Source organism: Tyto alba, unplaced genomic scaffold (assembly GCF_018691265.1).
Source record: "Tyto alba isolate M040663 unplaced genomic scaffold, T.alba_DEE_v4.0 Super-Scaffold_30, whole genome shotgun sequence".
Lineage (NCBI taxonomy): Eukaryota > Metazoa > Chordata > Aves > Strigiformes > Tytonidae > Tyto > Tyto alba.
Window position 1 is genome coordinate 4937138 of NW_024881305.1, and position 26624 is coordinate 4963761.

The window sequence follows — 26624 nt, forward strand, 5'->3', positions numbered from 1 at the left end:
GTGCTCCGCGGCGGCGGGGCCCCGCAGCTGCCCCCGCACCCTCCCGAGCAGCTCGGAGGGGCTGCCACCGGGACCCCCTCCCCTTCCCTAAAGAGGGGTGGGACACCTCGGAAAGGAGCAAGTGATGAGGCAGCGCCCAAAGCATGGGAAGCCCCCCCCCCCCCCGCCCCCCCCCCTTTTCATACAAACATAACCCTGCTGCAGCCCTTAGCACAGACCCGGCTTCTCTGAGGGCTTTTCTGAAGACAACTTTTAATGGTGCAACTGCTACAAGCTAGAAGTGTAACCTGAGGGTTGGGACAGGCCTCCCCCAAACTGACTGGGAAGAACGAAACCAAGGAGGTGGCTCAGTGGCTGGGGGGCTTGTGGCCAAAGTGGCTGCCCAGCCCCAGGGTGAGAGCCCTGGGTGCAGCCCCCGAGGCAGGGCTCAGTTTTGCTTTCTCCCAGGGCTGAAGAGAAGATCAGGGAGTGCAGGGATAGGACGAGGGGTGATGGTTTTAAACTGGCAGAGGGCAGATGTAGATGAGATCTAAGGCAGAAATTGTTCCCTGTGCGGGGGGTGAGGCGCTGGCCCAGGGTGCCCAGAGCAGCTGTGGCTGCCCCCTCCCTGGAAGGGTTCAAGGCCAGGCTGGACGGGGCTGGGAGCCCCCTGGGCTGGGGGAAGGGGGCCCTGCCCGGGGCAGGGGGGTGGGACTAAGTGGTCTCTAAGGTCCCTTCCAACCCAAACTATCCCATGATCCCAAATCATTAAAGGAGCTAAAAACCGGTTTGGAACATTGTAGGTTGAGGCCACCTCTGCATGAAACCCAGCAAAGGCAAGACCTGTGCCAAAAGTAAGGTCCTTCCCTTTAGTCAAAATGGTCCCTTGGGCATTCAACCCCTCCCAGGAGCACTGGCAGCCCCTCGCTGCAGCTTCTGCCAGAGTGACAGTCCACGGCTACAGGTTTGCAGGAAAAGCCTTGCTATGAAGGCAAAAGAATGATCCCCTGAATCTGGCTGCACATTAGGAGCTTCCCTTGTTGCAAGCCAAGGGGATCTGTGCAGGGAAGCACACCTAGATCCCAGGATGCTCGGACAGGGCACCATCACCACAGTTCTCCCTGAACCACCACCGGCTTGTCTGGATACTCCTAATACCTCCAAACCCGTCACCTTTGGAAGTGGGTCAGGCTGGCTGCAGGGAGACACTTGCCCATGCCCTGAGCCCCAGAGTCCTTCCTGCTGGCAGGAGACATGGCACACCAGCGCAGTTCCTTCATCTGGGTTTCCTCCATCGAGCTCTGAAGGGGATGGGAGGGGACCCCTGGCCAAAGTGCTCCTTTGCTCCATGGGGCTGGGCCCAGCAGGGAGAGGAGCAGCAGCCCTGGCTCAGAGCAAGGTTGGGTTTAGCGACCAGGCTCCCAGGGCAGCTCGGGTTGTGCTCCCCCAGCCTCAGCGCTGCTGGGAGCTGCCCAGCACCACCACCAGCACCACCAGCACCGCTGCTGGAGGGGCAGGAGCCTCTGCCAGCCAGGACCTGGCTAGGAATCGGAGAGGCACAGGGCCTCCACGGCACTGCTCAGGCCCTGGCTCACCCCGCCGACAGCCAGCAGGCAGTTCCGGACCACGATGCTGGAGCAGGCGCAGCGCGGGGTGGGCATGGGGGGCAGGCTCTCCCACTTGTTCTTCTTGGGGTGGAAGGCCTCTGTGGACTCCAGGACGGTCGGCTGGTTTCCTGGGAATACAAATTGAGGCGCTGGGTCACCTGGGAAGCACTGGCAAGCATCCATTGTCTGTTCTGGGTGAATGACTGTGCTCAGGACCCCATCCCCTTATGGGGTCTGTTTTCCCTGCTCCCTCAGGCCAGCCAGGGCCAGGATCTCTCCCCTCTGTAACAATAACACTTAACTTATATATGCTTTTAAAGCGTTACCACCATCCCCAGTGCCTCACCTAGTCCCCCAGCCACAATGACTCTGCCTTTCAGGTAGCCAGCCACAAAATCTGCTCGCCTTTTCTTCAGGTAGAAGGAACGCTCCATCTTCATCCAGCCACCTGGGAGAGACAGGACAGACCGGGCATTGCAGGAGCATCCACTCCTGGGAAACCCTCTGCCTCTCTGACCTCCTACTTGCTTGTAGGGGTGTAGTTTTGCTGCTGCACCTTGGGGTACTAAAACCCCATGACACAGGGGTCAGCTTTGCCACCACCAGGTCAGGAGGGAGCTGTTGAACCCAGCCGCCTCGGGACCATGGTTTTCCCCCCCTGCTGCCTTGACTTGTTAATCTGGACTGCAGGCCTTCCTCTAAGTTGGGCTCAAGGCACCAGCAGTCCCAGGACTGAGCAGACAAGAGCTCTGTGCTCTGCAAGGACAGCAAAGCCCCAAAGCACACCCTGCTCCTCTGGAAAGGACAGAGCTGGGACAGCCCCCACCTTGTTCCATGTCAAATATGTCCATGGTCCTCATGAACTTGGGCTGCCGGTAGAGCCGTCCCTGCCGCAGGCCCCCGAGACTGAAGAGTTTGTCTTCTGTGGGCACGAAGCTGGAGAAGGCCCTTTTGTTGGGGATGTTGGGAAACTTGGTCCACGACCTGGTCTCTGTGTCAAAGACCTCGAAGGCATTGATAGCGTACTTGGACTGCCTCCCACCTGGGGCAGGGGAGATGGAAAGAAAAGAGTCAGCTTGGCTATTGGTACCAAGCTGACGGCAGCAGGAGCCAGAATAACCTCCTAGGGCAGGCTGAGAGCGAGCTGCCAGCTGATATGACGTCCCCAAGTCTCAAGTCACCTGGATGAGGGCCTGCTCAGCCAGGTAACTTCTCACCCTTGCACTCCCTCTCCTTTAACTGCAAGTTCACGACATGCAAATGCTTCATTTTTCAGTGCATTACACCCGCCGCTTCCCTCCACCCTGGCAGCAGCGGGTCTCTGGCACAGGAAGGTGTTTAGTATGCACCGGTTTAATCAAGACAAATTCACAGCAGAGCAGGGATCAGCGCTCAGGGAGCCTTTGCAATTCAGATGAGTTCAGTGTCAGTGCGATCCAGCAAGCCCCGGCCCTGCTGCTGAGCTCCTGACGGAGCAGAAGAGCCAGAGCAGCTGCTGCTACCACCGCCAAAGATGTGTATTATTCTTCCATCCATCAGATGCAGATGAATACAGCTATTCTCAGCTCAGATGCCCAGCGTGCCTTTGAAGGCAGAGCCTGTGCTCGCTACTGGGCCCACAAACTGTTCGCCAGCAGCAAGCAAACTGCAAAATAGATCAAAGAGTCTTTTCTGGTAACCCCTAAAGAAAGCCAAGGCTGTCTGGCGGTTTGAGCAATCAGGAGCCCTGCGTTTTGATCCCGATATGAGATTTGGCCATGAGCTAACAGCAACATTTTTTGCCTTAGTTTCCCTTTCTGTAAGGGAAAACTAATGAAAATCATCCCCTGCAAAAGGCTTGGTCCAGCATTTCCCAGCTACAGCAGGTCCTTCCTCAGCCAAAGGCAGACCCCCGCTTTGTGAAGCTGCGTGGTACTTTGATGATACAAAATGCACAGAGGCATTTTTACTCACTAGTTGAGTCCAAGGGCTTTCAGCGCAGTCGCAGGACTGCAAATTGAGTTGGCAAAGACCAGCTGTACCCTCAGCTGCCAGCAGCCACGGATGGGGCTGGGACAGGGGAGGCCACTCACCCGGCACAGAGCTGCTGCGAGACCTGCGAGCTCCTGGAGCGTTCAAGGGCACAGGGGCTCTCATGGATGCTTCCTATGGAGCTGTGAATCCAAACCCAACACCAGCCCCACTCAAAGCCTGCAGCTGCAAGCTTGGTGAGAAAGCAGGATGGAGGAGAGCATTCCCAAAAGCCTCTTCCAGGGAGGCTTCTCAGTGCTTAGATCAAAGGAGCTGCTGCCTGAGGAAGAGGAGGCAGGACTGCTGCTTACCCAGCACGTAGATCTTGGTGCCTCGCAGGAAGGATGTGGCAGCGTACCTGGGTGTGGGCATGGCTGCCAGCGACACCCAGATGTCCTTGAGCATGTCATAGTGCTGCAGGTAGTTGTGTGGCCGTAGGTCAGATCCCATCCCACCAGCCGCGTAGACTCTGTAGTCTGGACAAGGCCAAGAAGCAAAAAAAAAAAAAAAAAAAAAAAAAAAAAATTCCCACAAAATCATTATAGGCAAGCATCAGAAATAACCCCCTGCAAAAACACACGTGCTGTCATTCGATGTGGACCAGAACTGCTTGCTCCTACCCGAGTCCCCGGGTGCGTCCCGAGCTCCCATCCCTGGGGCAGAGGGGAACCCACCAGCCTCCCGGTCCCCGCAGCAACACCGATGCTCTTCCCCCAGCCCCGCTCCCCTGCCCGGGGGCTGCTGCTCCTCTGCTCAGCTCCTGCTTTGTCCCACTGAGGTCTGGCACAGGACAGAGGCTCTGCGACCCGGACTGAAGGGCTCAGAGCAGAGACAAAGCGTGGAGGCTACTTGTTCCTCACCAAATCTGCATCAGCTATATCTATCTCTGGCTAACGGCAAACCTGGCTCTCCAAAACAAAACCCTGAGCGCACAGCATCCACATTATCTCCTTCAACAACACTTCACTCCACAGACAGGATTCAGGAGAGCAGTGATAGCAGCCTTGCCCTTGCAGGCAGCCCTACAAGGCAGCTGAAAAAGCAGAGACCAGCCTGCAAGGATTTGGGCAACTATTTCTATTCCTGGCCTCTCACACCAAATTGACCCTGCCGTATCAGTCAGGCAGGCTTATACTCAGAGAGAAAATCATCTCCAAGATGGTAAACATTATTTTTAAACATTCCCTGACGGTAGCTTTTAAACCCACTTAAACAAACAAACCAAGCAACTTTCAAAGAAGCTGTCTGGAGATTAGATTCATAATCCCAGGCACGGCGGGAAGCTGGCTGACCTCAGGCACACTGTTTGGGAACACAGTTCCCATCCTCAGGCTCTTCAAAGCACGGCAGAGCAGGCTGAAGGAAATCAATGCTCCATACCTCTGCTTAGTAACTAAAAAATGAGATGGGCTGATAAGGCAGAGCCTCACAGGCATTTAACAAGCCCCATTTAAGGCAGTGGTTCAGCTTTCGGAAGGGAGCTATGCAGGAACCCCCCACAAAGCCAGCCGCTTCCCCTCCCTGTACAATGATTTGAGCCCGTGACCACAAAGCCAACTCTCTCCCAGCTGGTTCTGGGTTTGGAGCAGAGATGTCTCTTCAAACCAAAGCCATTCTGTGGCTCTGAGATCTTCACTTCTGGCTCCAGAGCACAACCAGGTCCTCCCAGCCTGGCCACACCCAGCCAGTGGCACCATTTCTATTTTTGCAGCATCTGCAGCACACAAGGACCAGAATTTGCTACAAAACTCTGGAGAAGTTTGATCTGAGACCCTGGAGCTTGGACCTGTCTGAAATACCCCTGGGTACCAGCATAGCCATGGCCCCCGTGGCTCCAGGGCTGATGATACAGAGCAACCCCTGGGTTTATCTGCTTTTGGCTGCTTACAGAAGGCTTGTCTTTAGCAGGTGGGGTATGACAAATACATGGGGCTCAACTTCTAGACGCACAGAAAAGGTTTTGGAGAACAACATAACCCTGTGCCATTGCCCTTTGTGCCTGATGCATTAGCTGATGCTGACCCTCCCCAGCTCACCACCCCGCCGGCATCCCTCCCTGTCCTGGAAGGACTGAACCCTCCTTGCCTTTCGCCGTCACCGAGATGCCCATGGCTGCCTCTCTCAGCGAGTTCCTCTTCTTCCACTTGCCCTCGTCTATGTTGTACATCTCCACTATCTTCAGCGGCATCTGATTCACTCCGACCCCTCCTATCACCATGATCCTCTTGCCCAAGGTGGCCACGGCCACCCCCGCCCGGGCCGTGGGCATGGGGGGCAGCGAGGTCCACTGGTCAGCCTCGGGGGAGTAGACCTCGAAGCAGTCCATGGGGACACCGTTGTCATCGCAGCCTCCGATGGCAAACACCTGCCCGCCAGCTTCCACCAAGGTCGAGTAGACCCTGCAGCTCGGGAGTGGGGCGAGGGTTTTCCACTGGAAGTCTTTGGTACTCGCTGGCTCCATGGTGGCTGGCGCGGCGAGGCAGCATCGGGCCCGGCCCACGGGAGGGGGCTGGCTACGCTGCAAAACAGAGCCGAGAAGTGCCAGGGAGGAAACAAACGAACAAACAAAAAAAAATTAACAGAGAAACACGAAGTGCAAACAGTATCCTCCCCCTGGCAGAGCTGCTGGCAGCCAGGAGTGGAGCAGGGATGGGAGCATCCACACCAGGCAGCCTCCCGCAGCCCCCCAGTCCCCCTCGGCCACCCCCCGGCACACAGCAGCAGCCACCGGTACCTTTCACTGCGTCTCCATTAATCCTGCAGTTCCAGATCTGCCTCAGAAGCTCTTGCAGAGACCGATCCTAAAAATAAAACAAAAGAAAAGAAAGAAAAAGGAGAAAAAAGAAAAAAAAAAAAAAAAAGGCAAGAGAGGTTGGAGTCAGTTTGTTATCCTGTTTCCTGAGCATCCCCGCCCCCAAGCGACATTCAAACTGAGGAGGCTGCAAGCTGTCTGCTCACTTCCCCGGCTGTTTTCCTGCCTGCTGGGGAACTTTTCCTTGTGTCCTCCTTCTCTGACCTGATTAATCCTCCTGATCCTTCTGTACATCCTCCTGCAGACCCTGGGGAGGACCTGCTCTGAAAGCCAGCACTCGCCCCTCCGGCCCCGGCCCACGGGCTGTGCCGGAGCTGTACGGGATCCAGAGAGCAGCCCAGGGAGCAGAGGCACAAGCTCTCACTGGAAACCCATGGGTTTTTTTCTCATCTCCTCTCTCAGAACGGCCGTTAAGCGTGCAGATGAGATTAATTAGTACAGGAGGACAGAGAGAGGGCAAACAGAAAGAAACAAAGGCAGTGGTTTGCTCACTCGCCCAACATGGAATAAGGTACATTTTGCACTAAGCATCTCTGCCTTTACTGTGCAACTGGGGCTGTTCCACAATTGCCCTTAAAGTAAGATTTATGTTTACCCTTGCAGGCACTGCAGCCTCCTCCAGCAAACACTGCCTGCACCAACATTTGGAGACAGGGCTGTCGAACAGAGTGAGCAGTTGCCAAAAATCCCCAAAGGCCACACACTCCTGGCCGAGCACTGCGCTGGCCCAGGGCAGCGCCCTTCCCTCTCCTCCCCACGCACAGACTCCTGAGACCTTTCCCCGTGAGTGCTGGGGTCCCACTGAGCCCCTGGAAAGAGCTTCCCCGGCAGCGGAGCAGGGCTGGCTGGCCCTGCTTTTCTGTGCACCGTGGTTTGAAAAGGTTCGGTCCTGGACCCACCTCTCTGCCTCCTGGCTGACACCCAGCCCAGGGCCGGTGCCTCAGCCCATCTGCTGCCTGGGGTTATTTTTATTTCCAATACAGCAGTGTGGATGTCGGGCGGGATGCAAAGAGCCAACTTCCTCTCTCCTGCATAAGATACCTAACCACAAATAAAACAACCAACTGTTACAGCCTTTGGGTTTCTTAGGGGATGCACTCCCTTCTCCCAAAAAGGAGAACCAGACTTGTTTCCTGCTGCTTCATCTGGAGCAGAGAGTAAACAAGTGGGCTCTGCAAAACTCCCTGATCCAGGAACAGGTCACCTCCACCCCGCACCCCACCGCCTTGCCCTGCCACAGCACTCACTCCCCAGATCTGACCACAGCCCTTGGGCTCCCCGAGCCCTCTGACAGCCGGAGCAGACAGAGCCTGTAGCTTAGCAACAGCCACCTACAGCTGCCTTTCACCACCCGTCACTTCGGATGATCCGAGTGGGTGTCCGGATGCTTTCTGGGGACCAGAGCGTGGAGCGGTGCGGCAGATCCCCCTGGATGCAGAAGCCCTGGGGTGCAGCCGGCTGCACACAGGGCAGAGGCACACGGGCTGTTGTTACTGTACCCCAGACTCATCCTGCATGCAGCATACTGGGGATGCCAGATTATTTCTTCTTTAAATTCACGCCTGTTGTGTTCACTGGGTAAGCAGGGAGACAGGGGTGGCCCTCAGACCACAGTCAGGGCGTCTGCTGTTATCCCAGACACGTACAAACATCCCCACAAACTCCTCATCTCTGCCTCGGGGCTCAAGGGGAGAGCAGTTTCCACCATCGCGTTAGTTCCTGCATCTCCTCCAAATGTGTGTATTAGAGGAGGGTGATGGAAAAGCACCGTTGAAAGAGGTCTCAGACAACTGGACTGAGATTCATCAAAATCACTTCATGTACAAGTCTGAGCTGTCATGAAAACCAATCTATCCAAGCAGGGCTATTTATTTTAACTTATTCTCCCAAATAAATTTCAGTAGTCAGCTAAACATCATTTATTGCATGAAGAATGTCATTAATAAACCCATAAATACTCCTTGGGCTGTAACCCTCCAGCAGCAGGACCCAGCGTGGGCACATGCGCACATCCCCAGCACCGTGGGGGCCGCAGTACAAAGCAACACAAAGCAACAATAAAAAGCAGCAGCAAGTCAAGCCACGCTCTGCATCTTCCCAGCAGCTGAGGAGAAAAGGGCAAACAACAACAGACTAGATCACCAGCTGCTGCTCTCCCCTCCCTCCAATCCCCCGTCACCTGATGTGCATCATCGCCCACAATGGGATCAGCTTCGGGATTTTTGCCTCGGCAGTTTGAGCAGCCCTGGACTATTGCTTTCATGAATAATTTATTTTCTTTCCAGGTGAATCTTCATCTATTATCATGGACAAATTCAGCATGGGCCAGCAAATTAGAAAAGCAGAGCCAGCTCCTATTTCCAGGAACATGACAGATTTGCATCCTGACCTCCGAGAAGACATTTTCCTGCCCGGTGCCTAAATTTCTTCAACTATAAAGTGCAGTCCTGGAATGAGACACAATCAGCATCACTCAAGTGTGTGACAGAAGCAGAATCTCACGGCTGGTGCCAGTTTCTCTGCTGTCATTAAGGCTATCCAAAGCTTGAGCATCATTGTCTAAAATTGCCTAAAAGTTCTTTTTTGACATACCAACACACAGAGTGCGATTCAAAGCACTTGGAGATGGCTGAGTATTTCTGTGAAGTGCTGGGCAAGTCCTTCATGAGAACAGGCAGGGCAAAGACCTGCAAATTCAGCCCAGCTGTGGCCCCAGACAGCAGGAACCAGCAGATCTGGAGAGTCACCCCCCTCTACAGCAGCAATGCAAAGCTCTGCCTGGATTCAGCTGCCTTGGCATACAAATAAGTTGCTATTCTTCTCTTTCATGCTCTTTAGAGAAAATCAAGGTCAGTCTGAAACACCGTACCCACACCCTTTGTCTCTGTCTCTCCAGCATCACCTGAATCTCACTAGAAAGCAACACCAGCGCTGCGCCGTAGGAACAGGGAGCTGTCAAAATGTGCTGACCAAACCACCCCCACACACACTCCGTGTGCTGCAGCCATGTTCTCCTCCCAGGCAGAGGGAATTAGCACTTAATTATACCAAACAAATTGGAAACATTAACTTTTTTTTTCTTAAATGGCCACATTAAAATCAAAACGAATGGTAATTGCTTTTCCATCAGAGGAGATGGCAGGCACGGTGCTGAGCCCGCTCCAGGGCCCAGCCCTTACCCTTGCAGGACAGAACCCTCTGCTTCAACAGCTCTGCAAGCAGCACAGCACCCACCCCTCCCCACAACAGCTCCCCCAGGGTCTTTGCCAAGCAGCTACGGAGCACGGCTGGGCAGGGAGAGCCCCACAGCACCCACCAAGGGGGTGCAGGGGACCTCTGGGTGCGTGGGGCTGAGCTCCCTGCGCTGTAATGCCCAGATGCTCCCTCCAAGGAGAGGCCGTTCCTAACCCCGCAGGTTACATCAGGCTCATTTGAGAGAGCTCCTGGTACAGTGGCATTTATTACCTGCAATGATTTGATGCTGGTGGGTATTAAAGTGAGAGATGGGCTGAACGGTGGAGAGAGATCTTGGTGCTGACGAATGCAGCTGCTTTCGCTTTCCTTCCTATCTCGCCTCCCCCCAGGATTTAGAAGTGTTGCTGCTCCGGGTTTGAAATTCCCTCAGCTACAGAGGGCCAGCACACAGCCCAGCTGAAGCCAAAATCTCCACCCTCCTGGTATCAGGGTGCTCTTTCAGCTTAGGTACTACCCTAAATATTGCATTGCAGTGCCGCTGCCTGAGCACAGAGTGAAAAGGGGTCCCATATACACCTCTCCAAATTGAAGGAGGTGCAAAAAGGTTCCACAAGATGAAAAGCCATGGAAATACTCCAAAATCTTCTATTTTTAATGCTCATGCTGATGATAACCAGCCCCAAGACATCGCTGTACGCAGCCTCAGCCACACTTACTCATAACACACACACACTCCCTCCTGGGAGGAACCCCAGGCTAGAAACAGAAAGAGACCCCCCTAAATCCTCACCCAGCCTGAGGCAGATACAACTCACTACAAACTGATCCTGTACCGTGTTTGTCCAACTTGCTCTGAAAAAAATCAATACAAGCAGGGGCATTTGCCCCCTTCCTGGAAGTGCCCATGGCCAGGTTGGATGGGGCTTTGGTCAACCTGGTCTAATAGAAGGTGTCCCCGGCTGGGGGGTTGGAACTAGATGATCTTTAACGTCCCTTCCAACCCAAAGCATTCTAGGGTTCCATGAAAGTCTCCAGCACGTTTGCAGCCCCAGCAGCAGATCACTGCTGTGCCTCACAGCGCATCACCCGCTCAAACCCTCGCTTCAGGAGCAGTTTATTCCAGGGATACCACAAAGATCCAGGAGACCACCACGCTTCTTCCTGGCATCCCATCACGCCTTCACTTGAGCCATATCCAGCTGACGCTCCGCTTCGCTGACTTCAGTGGTGTGAACCCAGATTTCCATCACCGGATCTGGGGAGGGGGTCAGAGCCAGGACGCCTGTCACAGCCCCATCAGGAGCTGTGCTCCCAGGACATCGCTGCTCCCCATATCACCTACCAACTGCCAGCTGCCCACACGTTCCTCCCTGTCACCGGGAGCAGGTTAAAACAGAGATGCAGACAGCCACCAGCCTGACAGAGAAGCCTATTAGATAAACCACTGCCTTCAGAGAAAAATCTCTTGTACTCACCGAAATGTCACGCCAGATAAGCACAGGGCAGTCCTGCCGTGTGCCAGCCAACACGAGAACAGGGTCTGCAAAGCTGAGCTGAAAACAGCCTGACATCCAGCCAGCACCACTAGCCAGAGCACTAACAATTCCTGCTGCTCTGGGGACAGGCGTCACAGAAGAGGCAGGAACAGGGGCAACAATATGCTGGAAATAGCACACAAAAACCAGAAAGAAATCACAGCTCCTGCTCCTCAGCACCAGGCAGGAGTGAAGCAGCTTTGTTTCAGCTCCGTCTTGGCTGCCTGCACTCTATTAAATAAAGAGCAGGGAGAGATGACACAGCACAGACTCGATGAAGACAGCTAAAAGGAGATGATTCAGTGCAGGGAACCCGTTTCTGTCCCAAGGAACGGTCGTGGTACGAGGCCAGGAGGGGGGGACACAGAGAGGAGATCCCCAGGAATTTCACCCGCTGCCAAGGAGGGTTGTCAGGCACAGCCCAGCTCTCCCCTGCCTGCTCCTGACTCTCCTTCCCAGTGCAAATCCAAATTACAGCAACACTCGGGTGCTTTCCTGGTGCTGTTCCAGGCACAGGATCCAACACACGGTTTGGAGAAGGGACCAGCCCCTGGGAAGTGCCAGTCCCCTGTGGCCCAGCTCTTCTGCTCCCAGTGTAACCCCCAGACCACCCAACACTGCTCGGCTGCTCCGAGGGGCAGAGAGGGAGAAGGGGAGAGATGCGGGGTCCGGGATGCTGTGCCCAAGGCCCAGGCACACCTCGCACAGCCAGACTCTCCTGGGACCTTCGTACCTGCTCTCCCCAGGGCTGGGTGCTCAATTCACCCAAGCAGGGAAGCCGCTTGCTCCCAGGTCAGCTGGGAACAGAACAGGCAGGGACCCCACATCTGCCCCTCCTCAAAAACCCACAGGCATCAGCTAGAGCCTCTTGATATCACAGAAACATCCCATATTGGCTAGAGGCAGGGATTTACCAAAACAAAAAACAGCAAGCGATGAGAAAGGAGGGTAAACATGGTGATAATTTTCTTTATGCTGTTTTCACCTACGCTGGAAGTTAGCAGGATACAGTGCATCTCAAATAACATATTGAAAAAGTTTCAGATGTGGGAGTACCTAAACCTCCCCAGTAATCACTGTAATTGAAGTGAGCTGCTTTTCCTCTTAGAAGCATATAAATGTCATGGTGTAACCACCCTCTGCACTGTCAGATAAACATTAGCACAGCATGATGAGGCCCTGTCCCTGTGGGCTCAGGTACCAACCTTTGCTGTAAAGAAAAAAAAAAAACATCCTTATTTCAGCAGATACAGCCAACAAGAAGCAATGTTCCTGGGGGCAGATTTTTCCAGGAAGCATTAAGTCCACATTTCTCCCTGCTCAGCACCCAGAAGGGACCCATAAATCCCTCCTTCTCCAGGGAGAAGGCTCACTTCTCTGCCGCCCAATGAACAACAGCTTTTTCAGAGCCCAGCACCCCAAAATCCCTTTGTACAGTAGTCCAGAGAGCTCAGCACCCCCACAGACAGGGCTCTCCAAATCCTCACTACTTATTTGAGGTTCTTCATGGGATCAGGGTCTTTGGAAAAGTCTGGCACCTTTGTAACGTCCCCAGCACAGGAGAGGCCTCAGCTCCTGTCCCAAACACTCATTCTCATTCCTTACCCACACTCAGAACAAGATACAGACAGCCTTTCTATAAGCTTTGACTGTTATATAGTCCTAGCTCACAAGGTCATGTAATACCAAGTCTAAGTTTTCAAGTAACTCCAACTTTTAAGCAGAAAATGCTTTAAAAAAGCCTTTGAAAACTGGGGACTCCGGTGCCTTTACTTCTCCCTCCCTTAAACCCTGGCAGCTGAGGCTTTAAACAGAACATGCACGAAATTTTCAGTCTGGTATTTCTGACCTCTCTTCACATTGAATCAAGTTTCCTTGCCATAGTAACAGCTACCCAGAAAAATAACAACAAAAAAAATCCACTAGTTCCCTTCCTTTCTCTGCAAATTACCCAGCTGGCAAAAAAGATTGTTTAGTTACAAGGAATGAGAAAAAGCATTGCAATTATAAAAGAATTAATTGTACCAAGCAAAGAAAAAGCAGCAGCACTCACAAGCAGCTCGTTTCATTCCTTCTGTTTCTGAGCATCTCTCTTTGCAGACATACGTAGGTGCAGTTTGAAGGCGAAGACAGCAGGCTGTGACCGATCTGACCTCCTCCCCAGCTTCACCCCTTCCCCCCATTACCAGTCCCTCGAGATCATTTCCAGCCTCATCAAGCCAAATGCAATATCCTGAGGTTGCTAATAGGAGGAAGGCAGAGAGGTCATGGAGGAAATATTCCACGGCTAACAGCACAGCAGTTGTGCATCAGAAGGATGCCAGGAGCTTTAGCAGGCTACGGGACAGGGAGAAAAGAGGTTTCATTTTTTGGCACTTATTAGCGCAGGGAAAGAGCCCGGACCATCCTGTTTTCCTGGGTGGGCTGAAGAATCAGCAAAACAAATATTTATTCACATCACAGTTTGGAGAGAGAGAGAGAGTTAGAATTTCACCGAGATAAAAGATAACCCACCTGCAAGACTGAAGGGTACCCTCTCCCTAGCCCAACTCCCAGCAGCATCCTCCATCTCCTCCCCTTGCCCCCGAAAGGCTGCCTCTGCTCTCTGCACAAACAGCTTCTCTTTTGCACAGGTCAAATACAGAAGGTCGGTTTCAAGCCCTGCAGTCTCACTGGTTATGTTTATAAAGCTCCTGTTACTCTGTATTTAGGCTGTATCCCTCCGGAGGGAATGTAAAGAGCTTGGGTCAGATCTCAGCTGGGGGTGGCTCATGGCTCACACCCATTGCTGCCTCCAGCCTGAGATGCCAGGGCCTGGTCTGGGAAAGAGGCTGAAAATATGGGATTTAGGGACTAGCAGGGGGGTAGAAAAAGAGAAAGAAAAAAAAAAAAAAAAAAAAAAAAAAAAAAAAAAAAAAAAAAAAGGAAGAAACATCCTCCTTAACCCACTTTTGGGGAGGGAAACACAAACTCAAAGCTTTGCTTCTAGTTGCTCATTAAAAGCTTGGCCTGACACTGCAAGAAAGCCGTCCTCCTCTGAAGCATCCCCCCCCAGTAACCCGCTGACCCCCAGTGAGAAACTCCCTCCCTCCTGCCAGGGGAGCTCGGGAGGCACGGATGTACTCACAGCTCCCGGGAAGCCGTGCTGAGTCCAGGTGGAGCATGGCTCTCTGCTCAAAACGCTCTTCAACTTCAACACCCCAATCCTTGGCGCTCGCAGAGCATCCCCTCGTCCTCCCCGGCTCCCTCCTGCACCCTCTGTCCCTCCCTGCACCCCGCAGCGCTGGCGAGGGGGGACGGGAGCAGCGACAGGAGCAGCCGGGGCTGGGAGGGCTGCGTGGGAGGGATGCAAGGAGAGGAGATGAAAAAAAAAAAAAAAAAAATCAACATAAATCCAGCAGCCCTAATCTTCACCCTCCCGGAGATGTAGGACAATTAAGAGGAAGAGTGTTTCCCCATCTGGTCTTTTCCTCGCTGCCGGCAGCCGGGGGAGTGTGTGTGTGTGTGTGTGTGTGTACACACTGCATTATCAGACCCATACTTAAGCCTTTTATGGCTCCCCACGCTTGCACAGGATGTTCTGTAACGGCGGCTCTCCCCCCGCCCGCCCTCCCTGCCTGCAAAAACAAAACTCCTAAAAGAGGGAGATAGACGGACCGAAATAGGGGAGTAAGAGCTGAGGCTGAGACCCAACTGTGCTGCCGCGGTGGGACCCGCTCTGGGAAGGGCTGGGGCTCTGCCCCAGGCTGGGTCCCAGTCGTGGCTGGGAGCTGGTGGACCCCATCCGGCACTGGTGTGCGCATCTGATGGACATGCACACCCCCCCCACGCACACACACCAGGCACCCACCGTGGGGAACACAAGGGCAGAGCAGGGGCAATTCAGGCAGCAGCAACCCCCCCCAGATTCTGCTCGCTGCAACTCTGGCTCCGGGCATCCCATAAAGAGCAGGCTCAGCTCCGGGGCTGCGGTGGGTCGCAGGGCCCTTTGGGCCCCTGGTTCCCAGCTTTTCCCTTCCCTGACCTGCTTCTCTACCCTTCTCCTAAAAGTGCTGCAGAATAACCGCAGAAAAATAAATTCTAAGCAAAAGCCACGAGAAAGATCCTTTCAGTGCATCTTCCATCGAGCTTCAACGTTTCTCCCCAGAGATGCATTTGCAGTTCAGCCCAGCAGATGTTTCTAATCCTTCAGGAACGCCCTGAGCTCTGGAAGTCCCTGACACCCCCAGGGATTTCTGCTCCTTTCAGCGTTGTGCTCATCCAGTTCTCCGCACCGATGCGGAGCTGAGAGCACGAATGACTTGGGTCACTGCCAGTACCTGAGCATCAGCATCAGGTGCTCAAGCACTCAACAGCCTTTGAACCTACAGAACTTCCAGAGCTGGAGAGGCTCGTGGTTTCATGTCAGAAGGGACTCGCTCCTCCGGTGGCCACTTCCCTGCAGCCTGGACCAGTGACAGTCACCAGAGGTGGCTTCAAGTTGAGCCCTGGCTTGCAAAAGCCCCTCAGTGTTGACCTCAAGTTCAGCCCCGTAGCGATCCAGACAAGGTTTATTCTTGCTGCTAGCTTATGCTGGCTGAGATAGGAAACCATTTTAAAGCAGCTTGAGCCATAAAATAAGAAAAATGAGGAAATCAACGAGAAGTTGAGTCAAATGACTCTACATAAAGCAAATTCTCATCCCCTACCAGCTATTTTAATCTCCTGTTAGCTTTCCGGTGGGAGGATTCAATTTGCATTTAAATAAAAACCTCAAGCACAGGGCCAATCTAACATTAAGATGTTCATTACCAAGGCATTCACCTCTCAAGAAATTTTAAAAAGACCCCATCAAACTGGATTTTAACAGGGGGGCTATTAGCAGCCTGGCATTATTGGACACTTAGTATTTGTAAGTTATTATTTACCAGACTGTTTACAGATGAGTCCAGGCAGCTCTGAATGAAGGTTCCTAGCAAGCTTGCAAGCTCCCTGCTTACAACCCAGGAGGTAAAAAATAATAAAAAAAAAAAAATATCACAAAAGGTCTTCTCAAACCACTGAAGAGCTGACTGCAGAAATCTCAGTTTCATGGGGGTAGGGAGGCACAGGGAAGGAAAAGGGGGGCTGCAGGATGTGGCCGAGGGCAGGCTGGTGAGATGAGCTGGTGCTCAAGCCACGGGGTTGGCAGTTCCTCTCCATCCCCACGTTAAACCACGGGGCTCCTGTGCTGGGCACCAGCTCAAAGCTGCCCGGCCACGGGCGACCTTTGTGGCTGATGGTGGAGAAGGGGCTGTGACAGCTGGCAGCTGGCCCTTGCAATCGTATCCCACAGCGGTTTCCATTTTGAAACCGGTGATACAAAACCCACTGAAACCTAACAGCAGGTTGGTGTTTCAAACCAGTTTGGGGCTCCTGCTTTGCGGGCTGGGGTCCAAACAGGACACTGGGTTTGGCCCCAGGTAGCTTTGTGGTTGGTTGATTTTATTTTTTTTTTTCTGCGTGTGTGTAGCGGGGGAGGTTTTTGATTGTTTGGGTTTAGTTTTTTTACACTGCTGTTTGATCTCAAGCCCTTCAATGTCATTTTCATTTTCCTTCCTGCTTTTTGTCTGCCCACTTCACCTGTTTTGTGTGCTTTGTGGCTGCAGTTGGGTTTCCCCATGCTGGGGGTACAGCGCCTGGTGCGTGGGGTTCTGTGGCTGGCCAGGGCCTGTGGCTGGTAGCAGAAACATGTTGGATTGTGATAAAAAGAGGGAGCAGAGATGGTGTGACACAAACCAGGGCGCTGGTAGAGTTCTGCCAGGAAGCCTTGATAATCCTCATAGTCTCACATATCTGATGTTAATAACTTATTAGAACAAATACTCTTTCATCTTCATAACCATTTAATTCCCACAGTTAAAAATAAAACAAAGTAACTCCCAAAAAACCCCCTTGATGACATTTCACTGGCCAGCATAATTTCTTAGATGAATGCATGCAGCCTTACCTTCCCACGGTGAACAGTCTACACCACGTCAACACCTGCAAAAGACAAGAGAAATGAGAGATGAAGGCAGGGGAAGAGGGCGAGTTTAAATTGGATAAAAGCATGGAGGCAGGTAGAGCAGCTCGGCCATAAAGCCCCAGGTGTTCGGTCCCCGACTGCTGACTTGCCCGGCGGATGAGTCAGACCTGACAGGCTGGAAAATAACTGTCTGTCTGGGAAAGATGGAGCTTACGCAATGCGCTACAGAGACCCGAGCCCTCGTACAAAGGCAGGCGTTGGCTTCACTCGGCAGATGCTTTTTTTCAACAGCGAAAATTGCACAGCACTACGGCCCCGTGGCCAGGGAGCCCTTCCCACGGCACAGGGCTTGTGCTGGGAAGGAAGGAGGGACACACTCCGCTACCCACCAACATCCAGCGAAAGAAACCCTCCCCTTGCCAGGCAGCTAATGGTGTGAGGAGAGCGGAGTCTACCTTCCTCCTGATGGCATCTTTTCCTGGCAGTGTCTTGCTTGCCGCTAAGGAGACCTCTTGGGATACCTTGTAGAACTTGTAAGACAAAGAAGGCCCAGAAACACTGCAGATTTATGCCTTGAAAAGAAGAATACCTTTTCCAGGCTGCTTGGAAATGGTGGAATAGGTGTCATTGTTGAAAAAAAAAAAAAAAAAAAAAAAAAAAGTCCTGAAAACCTGTAGCAGTTTCCTGCAATTCAACATCTGTTTCCATGGGAACAGCAGGAGAGTTGCAGGAATTCCTTCAAATTACACAAATAAGCCAAACAGTAACATTTTATTTTCCTCATTCTTACCTGCATCACTTCAGGCTGAGCGATCTCAATCCAATGAGTGCTCTTGACCAGACCACTTCTCCCGAGTATGTGGGAAAGCCCTGCTGAACTGCAGGGGAAAAAAAAAAAAAAAAAAAGCAGCAAAAAGCACCCCCAGAAGCCCAGTAAAAGGCTTTTATTTTAGAAAAGATCAGGATCTTGTAGATAAAGGGGAAAAATATGCAAGAGAACCAAGATCTGCCCATACATCTCTCTGTGCCAGCAGTGGCAGGAACACCCTGCTGACCACATGCTTTGGCACAAGCAGTGGAGAACAGGGGGATCAGAGACAGCATTCAGTCCTCCCCTGTCATTCCTTCCAGATATTTGGCAACCTGACAGTTAATTAACTAGTTAATTAATTAATTCTCCCTCCTGCAGGGCCCTGAGCTGGTTACAGTGAAGACAGTCACCTTAATAGGTGGAGACAGGAGCCAAGAGCTTCAGGATCTCTCAATCAGAATATTTAACCCACAGGGAGAAGTCCACCAGCTGTGCCTGCCCATTTGACAAACACAGAGAGACATCATTTCAGGACAGACAGGCACTTTGAAAAGATAGTTGCTGGGAAAAAAACAAAACAAAACAAAAAAACCACACCACACCAAAACCCCAAAAAACAACACAACAGAAAAAACAAACCCGAGTAGACAGTAACATTCAAAATTAGCTACAGTTAGCAGAATTTCATCAGCATGAAAGAGCTTTAAGCTGTCTAACTAGTTAGGCTATGGATGCATCTGGCTTTGCATGCTTTTTATAAAAGCAAAACATAAATCCATGTTTATATACAACACGAAAAAAAGCTGTTCATTCCCAGGAAGAGGGTTTATGCAAGACATAGCAGAGCTGGGAACAGCTGAACTCCACTCATGGCTACCAGAATAATAAACCACTGAAGTAAAGCGGTGGTTTGCTGGTATCACAAGTTGCATCTCTTCTGTGTTCTCTAAAAGAGTGTCTGTTATAATGGAAGATCACATCTGCCTTCCTGAGCAGCCCAGTAAGAGTCAATATATTCCAGTGCAGGGTACAAAGTGCCTTGGGTTTTCTGCAGACCTCATCTAGCTCTGAGAAAGAGCTGAATGCCTGAGCAAGAAAAGGGACTTCGAACAGCGGTGTTTTGTTCTCTAGTCTTCAAAGGAAGCGAGGGTTAATCATTCATGGACCAGGCAGCGATAAGAGACAAAAGCAGACTGTGTAAAGAATGGATTTGAAAGGGGGATGTGGGTAAAAATCATCAGTGTGTAATTCTGATTTTCTATAAAAGAAATAATACGCCAATAGATTTTGGTGAATTAACTCCTAATCTGCCCTTTTTTTTTTTTTTTTTCATTTAACTACAAACAACATTGGGTTTCATCCCTTTAGGGGTTAAACGTTGAAGCATTTTGTGCTTTAAAAAGAAAAAAAAAAAAAAAGGACCAGTTTGGAAATGAAATGCTTTCAGAAGTCAAGATGCTTTGTTTCAAGGGTTGCCATCATGAAACACTTCCATTTCTCAGAATTTTTGTTTTGCTGATCCTCAAAGCTAAATCCATGGCCAAACGTATTAATCTGTAACAATGTACTTTTGCCCACTTCTCCCTAGATCAAGAAGTTCTATTCTTGGCTGTCACAAGAGACTTTTGTGACAAGTCACCAAAACCCTCCATGTGCCCATCCGCAGTAATTCATTTCCAGTTTGGCTGGACTGCGACTGCTTCGCTAACACCTCTGACCAGAGTCTCCGTTACATGTTCCCCTGCTCCTTATAGACTGGCTGCAAAATTGCTTCTGCGCCTGCGAGATCTTATGTGTGGTTGCACGTAGCTAAAGGCCAGTAAAGCCAAAGGAAGCGATGAGTAAATCCCGAGCTGCTCAGATCGCTGCAGCAGCAGAGAAAAACCGTCCCCAGAAAGAACAAGGCAGACGCAGAAGGAAGATGAGATGGTCTCACCCATCTCGCCAAGGCTTGTCCTTCCGTAGCTTCCCCTCTCCAGACATCTCCCAGCCCCAGCTGCTGCCCATCCTGGGGGGTCTCTGAGAATACAGAGATCTATTACAGGAAAGTTGATTAGAATTGACCTCACTGCCACAGCACTTCTGCTATTCCCTACTTAGCATCCATTTTGCTGTCATTACCCTCCCAGAGCTGTTTCTGCCAAGCATACAGCCTTGCTGACAGGTCTTTAGTGAAGAAGGCTGCAGCGCATAAAATTAGAGACATGGGGGAGACAGCTTCTGATAGCAACCTGGCAGCCACCCGCGGGCGCCCTGCGTGGCAGGGAAGGCGCGAGATGCCCTGGGTCGCCCGAGATGCAGGGCAGGGGGGGAGCTGTTAAACCGGAGGAGGTGGGTGGTAATGGGATGTCAGCTCATCGGTAATCCTAGCCACGCTTTCAAGGGAACTTAGCAAAGCAGGGTACGGAGGGCAAAGGCTGAAGTGAGACTGTTCAAGCAAGAAGAGGAAAAACTGCACAACAGCATCCAGAACAAATATTTTTCTCTGCTGCCATCTGAGACAGGTGCCAATTTCTCTTCTCCTTTAGACCTAGAGATGCTGCCTGTGGAGGGCACAGATCTCCATGAGTGATGAGAATGCCACTCTCCTGGAGTTTTCTTTTATGGAGCAGAATGGAAATACACATGGGTTTTCTCCCTCCTGGATAAAGAGGAAATTCCAGACCAAACCTTTTAACTTAAATCCCTCCGTTAAGGTAAGATCTTCTTGCTCAGTTTTAAGGATCATCATCTTTCCCCTGCAGATGAAGCCACACGCAGATTTCATCCTAAATAGCAGCAACTGGAACTGGGCTAAGACACAGAGCCATCCCACCCCAACGGGGCACAAGCAACATCCACCAAGTTTAGCAACCTCCTGCTGCAAGTCCCTACCTGCACGTGACACATCAGCACACCTTGCATTCATCGTAAGGACTCACAACCCCGTTCAAGCAGATTTAAAAGAAAAGCCTATCAGTGCTCTCAGGCACTAGCATTTCATTACACACAAACGTTTTATGGTTATGCCTACTGTAATGTCTGAATTTCCAATTACCGGCAGTTTCTGCAAGAGGCAGCGAGTCCGTTCCTACAGCAGCCTCATGTGAGGTTGCTTCCCAAGGAGGGGTGAAGCCTTCAGCAACCCAGGAAACTGGCACCCTCTTTCTTTTCTTTCTCTAAATTCCCAGATCTAGCAAGACCTACCTGTGATTGCACAGAGCCGAGAGCCAGACTTGTTCGCCAAAGCAGTTGATCTCATGCACTGAGTTCAGGCTCAAGAGCAAACATCTGTGATCCCTGGCATTAAGCAGGGCCAGCACTGATGGTGACATTTTGCTTCCAGCCACTGGGAAACCAGTGCAAACTGCAGACACAGCAGAGCTGAGTGCCCTGTCAGGTCTATCACTGCAGATCTTATTGTGACCTCTTAAATTATGGTATGCTGCAAGTGTAAAGTAATGTTACATCAAAAAAAAAAAAAGACAAACCACCCAATCACATAACATAATGCCTTGCCCCCACACTAGTTTTAGAGCAGAACAGTTAATAACTGCTCATTACCTCTGTCAAAATAAAGTGGATCCAGAACTCCCATTTACTAACTAAAACTAGACCAAGTCCATAACCTCTGGGGAGGCAGCACTGTCCTCTCCCTTGTGTCTTGCTAATAGCAAATCGAGCCAAACCCAGCAGGAAGAGCTGCTCTAATACAGGACACTGTAGGAAATAGGAGCACCCAGCTAAAGAGGACAAGAGTCCTTTCAAAAATCTGCCTTTCCAAATGAACTAACTGATCTGTTTTCTAGATGGTGAAATACACTATCTGTGTAGGGTTTTACTGAGGAAAAACAGCTGTATTTGGAAGTGTCCCCCTGTATGACATAGTAACCCATGACTTTATCACTATTAGCCCCAGTACAGTCCTTGACATCCCTTTTATACACAGCAGGCAAGAACAGAGCAACACTGCATCCTTGTTTTCTTACCTCGGATCTTAGCTACTGCTGTTAGCCAAGAAAGCAAGTTTAGATACCATCTATGTTAAAGATAATCCCCCCCAAAAGTAGATACTCCCCTGACCTATAATTTTCAGTGGCTGGGATTGCAGCTAACTGGGAGCAGAGGCGTGAGGTGGGATGGAATGGGGCACAACTTGCCTTCTCCCAGCACAGACAATACCTACATGATGTTTATTTGTTTTGATGATCAGTTCAATAAAGTGAACAAGCACAATATGTGCTAAGCTCGCTCCCCAGGGAACGTGGATTGGTTCCTACTCCTTTCTGGCAAGATCACTACTCTGCTTTATTCATTTCCACTGAGCTAGAGGAGTCTTGGCAAACTGAACTTCTCTGAGGGTGGAGGAAGCTGTTCCTCCCCCATTTTGAGTTGGGAGAAGAATGAATTTTTAATCCAAATCCAGTATTAACAAGACTTACAGCTTAGTACAATTTTCTTGAAGAAGGTCAGGCAGTAACAGGCTGGGAGGAAACCAGGGATAATTGACATTTTCAACAAGCCTAGCAAGTCTACCTCCTGTGCTTTCTTTTCCAAGCATGGCTTAAACTGCAATACCTAATGTGCCCAGGAGCTTGGTCTAATTGTCCATCTTTAAGATAAGTGATTAGGAATATTTCCCCTCTAAGCATTTAGATCAAAGAAAAGACCCAACAAAACAGCACTGGGCAGTAACACACTTATTTCATATAGCATATCAGAACAGCCCTTCAACATTTCATATAGCATATCATGCCCTTCAACATGAGCACACACACCCCTAGCATGTTGAACAGCAGGAGATTAATGTTTTTGTTATCCATTGCCAGAAGGATTTTAAAAATCCTTGTCGCTGGAGCCAATGCTTTACCATCCTCAACTGAAAGGAGGGACTAGAATAATTCACTAAATTCAGGATAGAAAAACAAAAAGGGAAAATGCATGTTGGGTACCCCACAGTACCCTCCAGGTGAGATAGCTGATGCTAACTAAGGAGGAGGAATTCCACCTTGTTTCATACACCTTCAAATGAGAGGAAGGAATGATAACTTTGTTTCCCAGTAAGAACAAGGCTCTGAAGTTAGTCAGGAGGAATGGCATGAATATACAGCCCTTCTGCACCACCTTGAATAACCAGATCAAAGCTACCACGCATCAGCTGGATCATTCAAGGCAAGGTTTTGCAGAGGAAGTGCAAGATGGCTAGACAGAGTGGTGGCATGTAAGCAGCAAAGAGCAAAGTCTCCAAGTGGGAAGCAGAACTGACAGGGTCTCTCAGTTACTTAACAGGGAAGCGATGGTATTTACATAGCAATTTGGAGCAGCTAAAAATTATTTTCCTATGAATGCAACATCAAGCAAAGACATAGCACATTCCAGCTTTCATCACACTTGCTAAACTGGAAAATGAGCTTTACAAAGCAGGGAAAATTTGAGAAGAGAGCTAACACCACACCTTGGTGGAAAACCAGCTACCTTAATTCCACTTAAACTGTTACAGGAGTCAAACTCCCCTTTTTCATTTATTTACCATTTATTCAACTTAGAAAAAGAGGTAACCTCTTACCTCACATTAAAACCATACCCAAGATTTGAGGTAAAGATTACAAAAAGCACACACCTCAAAGATCTTACAAGTTTTAAAGAAACCATTCAGTACCTCATGACACTAGCTTACTGTGTTATGACTTACACAGGGAAGATTCTTCTCTTAAAACAGTGTCAAATCTAAGGACACGGTATTTTCTCTCTTGGCAAAGCTGGTACAGACAACAGGAAAAACACAGCAGTTTTAAAATCAAATGCCTTCAGCAATTTCAGGGTGCTGCAGTGCTTTTCTTCAGAGTATGTGCCAGACTCAAAGTTCTGTATTTCTCCTATGAAAAGATACTAAAATGCCTCAGCTCGATCTTAATCCATAAGTCATTTAAATTTAAGTGTCGTGATTTATGAGAACATTGCACATGAAATTAGGTCCTCTTCAGATGCAGAGTGGCAGGCCAACAATGGGAGACCCTCACTCCCCTTTTCAGTAACATTTATAGACTTGAAGGTGCAAGAACATTTTTCCAGAAGTGGTTAAGATACAGTTAACTCCTCCCTTGATCCGTCATGGCTTGTAACTATGCTACAGCCATTACCTGTCTTGCCAGATAGGCAAGCAATTTTTTCCCTCAATTTATATCTGGTGTTACTCAAAATACAAGATAACCAGAGCTCAGAGAAGCTGTAATGCAGTAATCCCAGCCACAGACATCTTAGGAAAAAACAAGCCATGCAGAACTCCAAATGCCTCGGAGTGAATAAACTCTATAGCTGGGGTATAAAATGTGCAAACTTGGCTTCAGCAAAGGAGAAGCAGTATAGCAAGTCACATTTCCAAGAGTTAGGAGCTACTGTATACAGTGATCACTGGGCAAAGACAACTCGCAGGCTGTTTTCACCCTCCTACTAGCCTTTTAATTCACTTCCTGAAGAGCTTGTTCACAAGTAGCAGGGAGAAAAAAGCGCATTCTTCAGTTTTGTAGTCACTGATAAACACTGCTTGTGTCATCAGGACAGTGCTTTTATTTTCTTCCCAGGATGAGGCTCACGAGCAGAGCCTGTTACTGACATGTATGAAGATCACAAACGCAAAGATGGCAAATATCACGATCCTCACAGGCATGGGTATGAAACTTTGAGTGTTCTCTTCCTGTGCTATTTCTGCATGGTTCTTCCCATTTTCCAGCATCAGTATCTCTTCTTCCACTTCAGCTGTCTTCATATTCTTCCAAACTGGTAGCTGCCTCTTATTTTTCTTTGGCCTTTTCCTGATGGATCTATGAGGGAAAATGAAAAGGTGTTTCAGGTAACTTTAATTCTCATCACTGACCTTACAGAGCTAACATCTGTTATCTTTTAGAAATAGAAACCTACCATTAAGTGAGAATAGAATCTTGCAATTAGGGCAAAATTAAAAAAAAAAAATAATAAAAACACACAAGCCACAAAGCACAACTTCTGGTTATAAAACAATCTTTTGAAATTAACCCAAGTACCACCTTTGTGAGCTGGCACAGAGGGATAACCCAGTGCTCTTCAAGTCTTGTACTGGAACAAGACTTACACCTCTGGAGAGGTATCTGGGCTATAGCATGCAAAGAGTTAACAAGACAGGCATTCTGGGACACACTTGCTATCTGCTGCTGCAAAACTGATAGCAAAGTAGCACTAGAAGCACATTTTTATGGGTAGTCTCTAGCTGAAGCCAGATCTACAGGTCAGGACCCCCTTTTCATTCATGCAGTCCCATGCAAGAAAAAAAAAAAAAAAACAAACAAACAAAGCAACAAACCACCCACATTTGGATTTCTAACAGCAGCAGGACACGGTCTCCCAGGGTTCTCTCTTCTGTCCATACAAAACTGAAGAATGGGAGTGTATTTTTACAGAGCTGTAAAAAAAGGAGCTCAAACCTGAAAGAGACTCTAAGGAGTCTGTGGAGACTACTCTGCTTTCAGTATCTAAGCAGGAAATTGTAAAAAGGCCACTCACACTTACAACCTACCTGAAGTTCATCCATTAAAGGAGGTGGCCCTTTTCCCCCCGACCACTCATTAATATCTCACTTTAATACTCCCTTGAAACAGGTCTATTGAAATGGTATCCCATCAGCCAGACAATGCCTTTATAGGAAACCAGGTTTCCCAAGCATCAGAAAATGCTGTTACAGCTCCACACAACTGTGCAAGCACTGGTTTTGCCCGGGTGCAGAGAAGGGCAGACGGTGCTGAATGGCCTGGCAGATTCCACAGTGCAATGCAGTTTCTTTGCAGTTATAACCATGTGGCAGTGGGCTTACAGAAATCCCAGATTAAACTCAAATGTTGCACTTAAGCCACTCTTCAACTTCAAAAAGTCTTTTTATCTAGTTCCAGAAATTTCTCCACTAAAGCTTTCTTTTCTAAACAAGAATTTCCACGGACCCCACGCTTTCAAAGATGTTAATCTGCAGATAACAATGAGGGAAAACAAAATGGGAAAACAAGCTAAAGGAAAAAGGTGGTTGATGACAAGAGGCAAAGACAGGTTAAAAGCGCACACTACCTGATTCCTCCGGGAGGCAAAGCATCAGAAAAGCATGTTTCACCTTGGTCCTCTTCGTGAGTTCCAGCAGTAGATGTTCCACTCATCTGATTTTAAAAAAAAAGGTACGGTGAGAGATTCAATGAACTTAATGCATAAGACTTTCATTTCTAAGAGCAAAGGTACCAAACAAGCTGCAGATTACTAAAGCAAGGACACCTTAATTTCAAGGGAGAGGATGCTTCATCTTTTAAGGCCCTGGTGTTATCAGAACAAGGCTAATGAGGAAGAGTAAATGAATGTCAATGATCACAGGAGTCCAGCAGGGATGGTGTCCAGACATAAGAAGCACCATGTTACTTCTTGATGAAGTAATTCAGCGAATGGAAGCTGCCTTTGAAATAATCTCATTAAAAGTGGATTGTTCTTCTGCAGATAGCAAAAAAAAAAAAAAAAAATAAACCATTGGGAAGCACTTAAAATCACCAAGAGATTAGGTTAAAATAAAGGCTGGTTGCTGGCAGTCTACTCTGCCTAATATGAATGCCTCTGGAATATTAATTGGTATTTAGTGTATCATTGTACTCTTTGTCCACCATTTTCTCATCCTGCTGGAAAAAAAGAAATAGCACTTTAAACTAGT

General features: G+C 49.7%; 1 protein-coding gene across 6 annotated transcripts; it reads right to left on the minus strand.

Moving 5' to 3' along the window:
• Positions 1-762: 762 nt before the first annotated feature.
• KLHDC8A (kelch domain containing 8A) lies at positions 763-17931 on the minus strand. Of its 6 annotated transcripts, XM_042800225.1 has the most exons (11): positions 17580-17673; positions 17107-17141; positions 14266-14471; positions 13192-13380; positions 11079-11264; positions 6331-6397; positions 5682-6114; positions 3908-4072; positions 2413-2628; positions 1933-2034; positions 763-1714 (listed from the first exon to the last, which is right to left on the minus strand). In XM_042800225.1, exons 7-11 carry the CDS (start codon positions 6055-6057, stop codon positions 1521-1523), a joined length of 1053 nt encoding a protein of 350 aa, XP_042656159.1. In that variant the 5' UTR covers positions 6058-6114; positions 6331-6397; positions 11079-11264; positions 13192-13380; positions 14266-14471; positions 17107-17141; positions 17580-17673; the 3' UTR covers positions 763-1520. The 6 variants fall into 6 exon arrangements, with proteins under 6 accessions (XP_042656159.1, XP_032865412.2, XP_032865416.2 ...); XM_033009521.2 differs by lacking the exons at positions 11079-11264; positions 13192-13380; positions 17580-17673 and adding an exon at positions 17915-17931; XM_033009525.2 differs by lacking the exons at positions 11079-11264; positions 13192-13380.
• Between the last annotated feature and the right edge of the window lie 8693 nt (positions 17932-26624).

Bases quoted from the DNA above. Each gene is read 5' to 3' on its own strand.
- KLHDC8A (XM_033009521.2), bottom strand. From the start codon at position 6,057: ATGGAGCCAGCGAGTACCAAAGACTTCCAGTGGAAAACCCTCGCCCCA. The intron at 2,629-3,907 runs GTAAGCAGCAGT...CCCCTGCCCCAG, and splicing joins CACCAAGATCTACGTGCTGG to GTGGGAGGCAGTCCAAGTAC. The intron at 2,035-2,412 runs GTGGGGGCTGTC...TGTCTCTCCCAG, and splicing joins CATATTTGACATGGAACAAG to GTGGCTGGATGAAGATGGAG.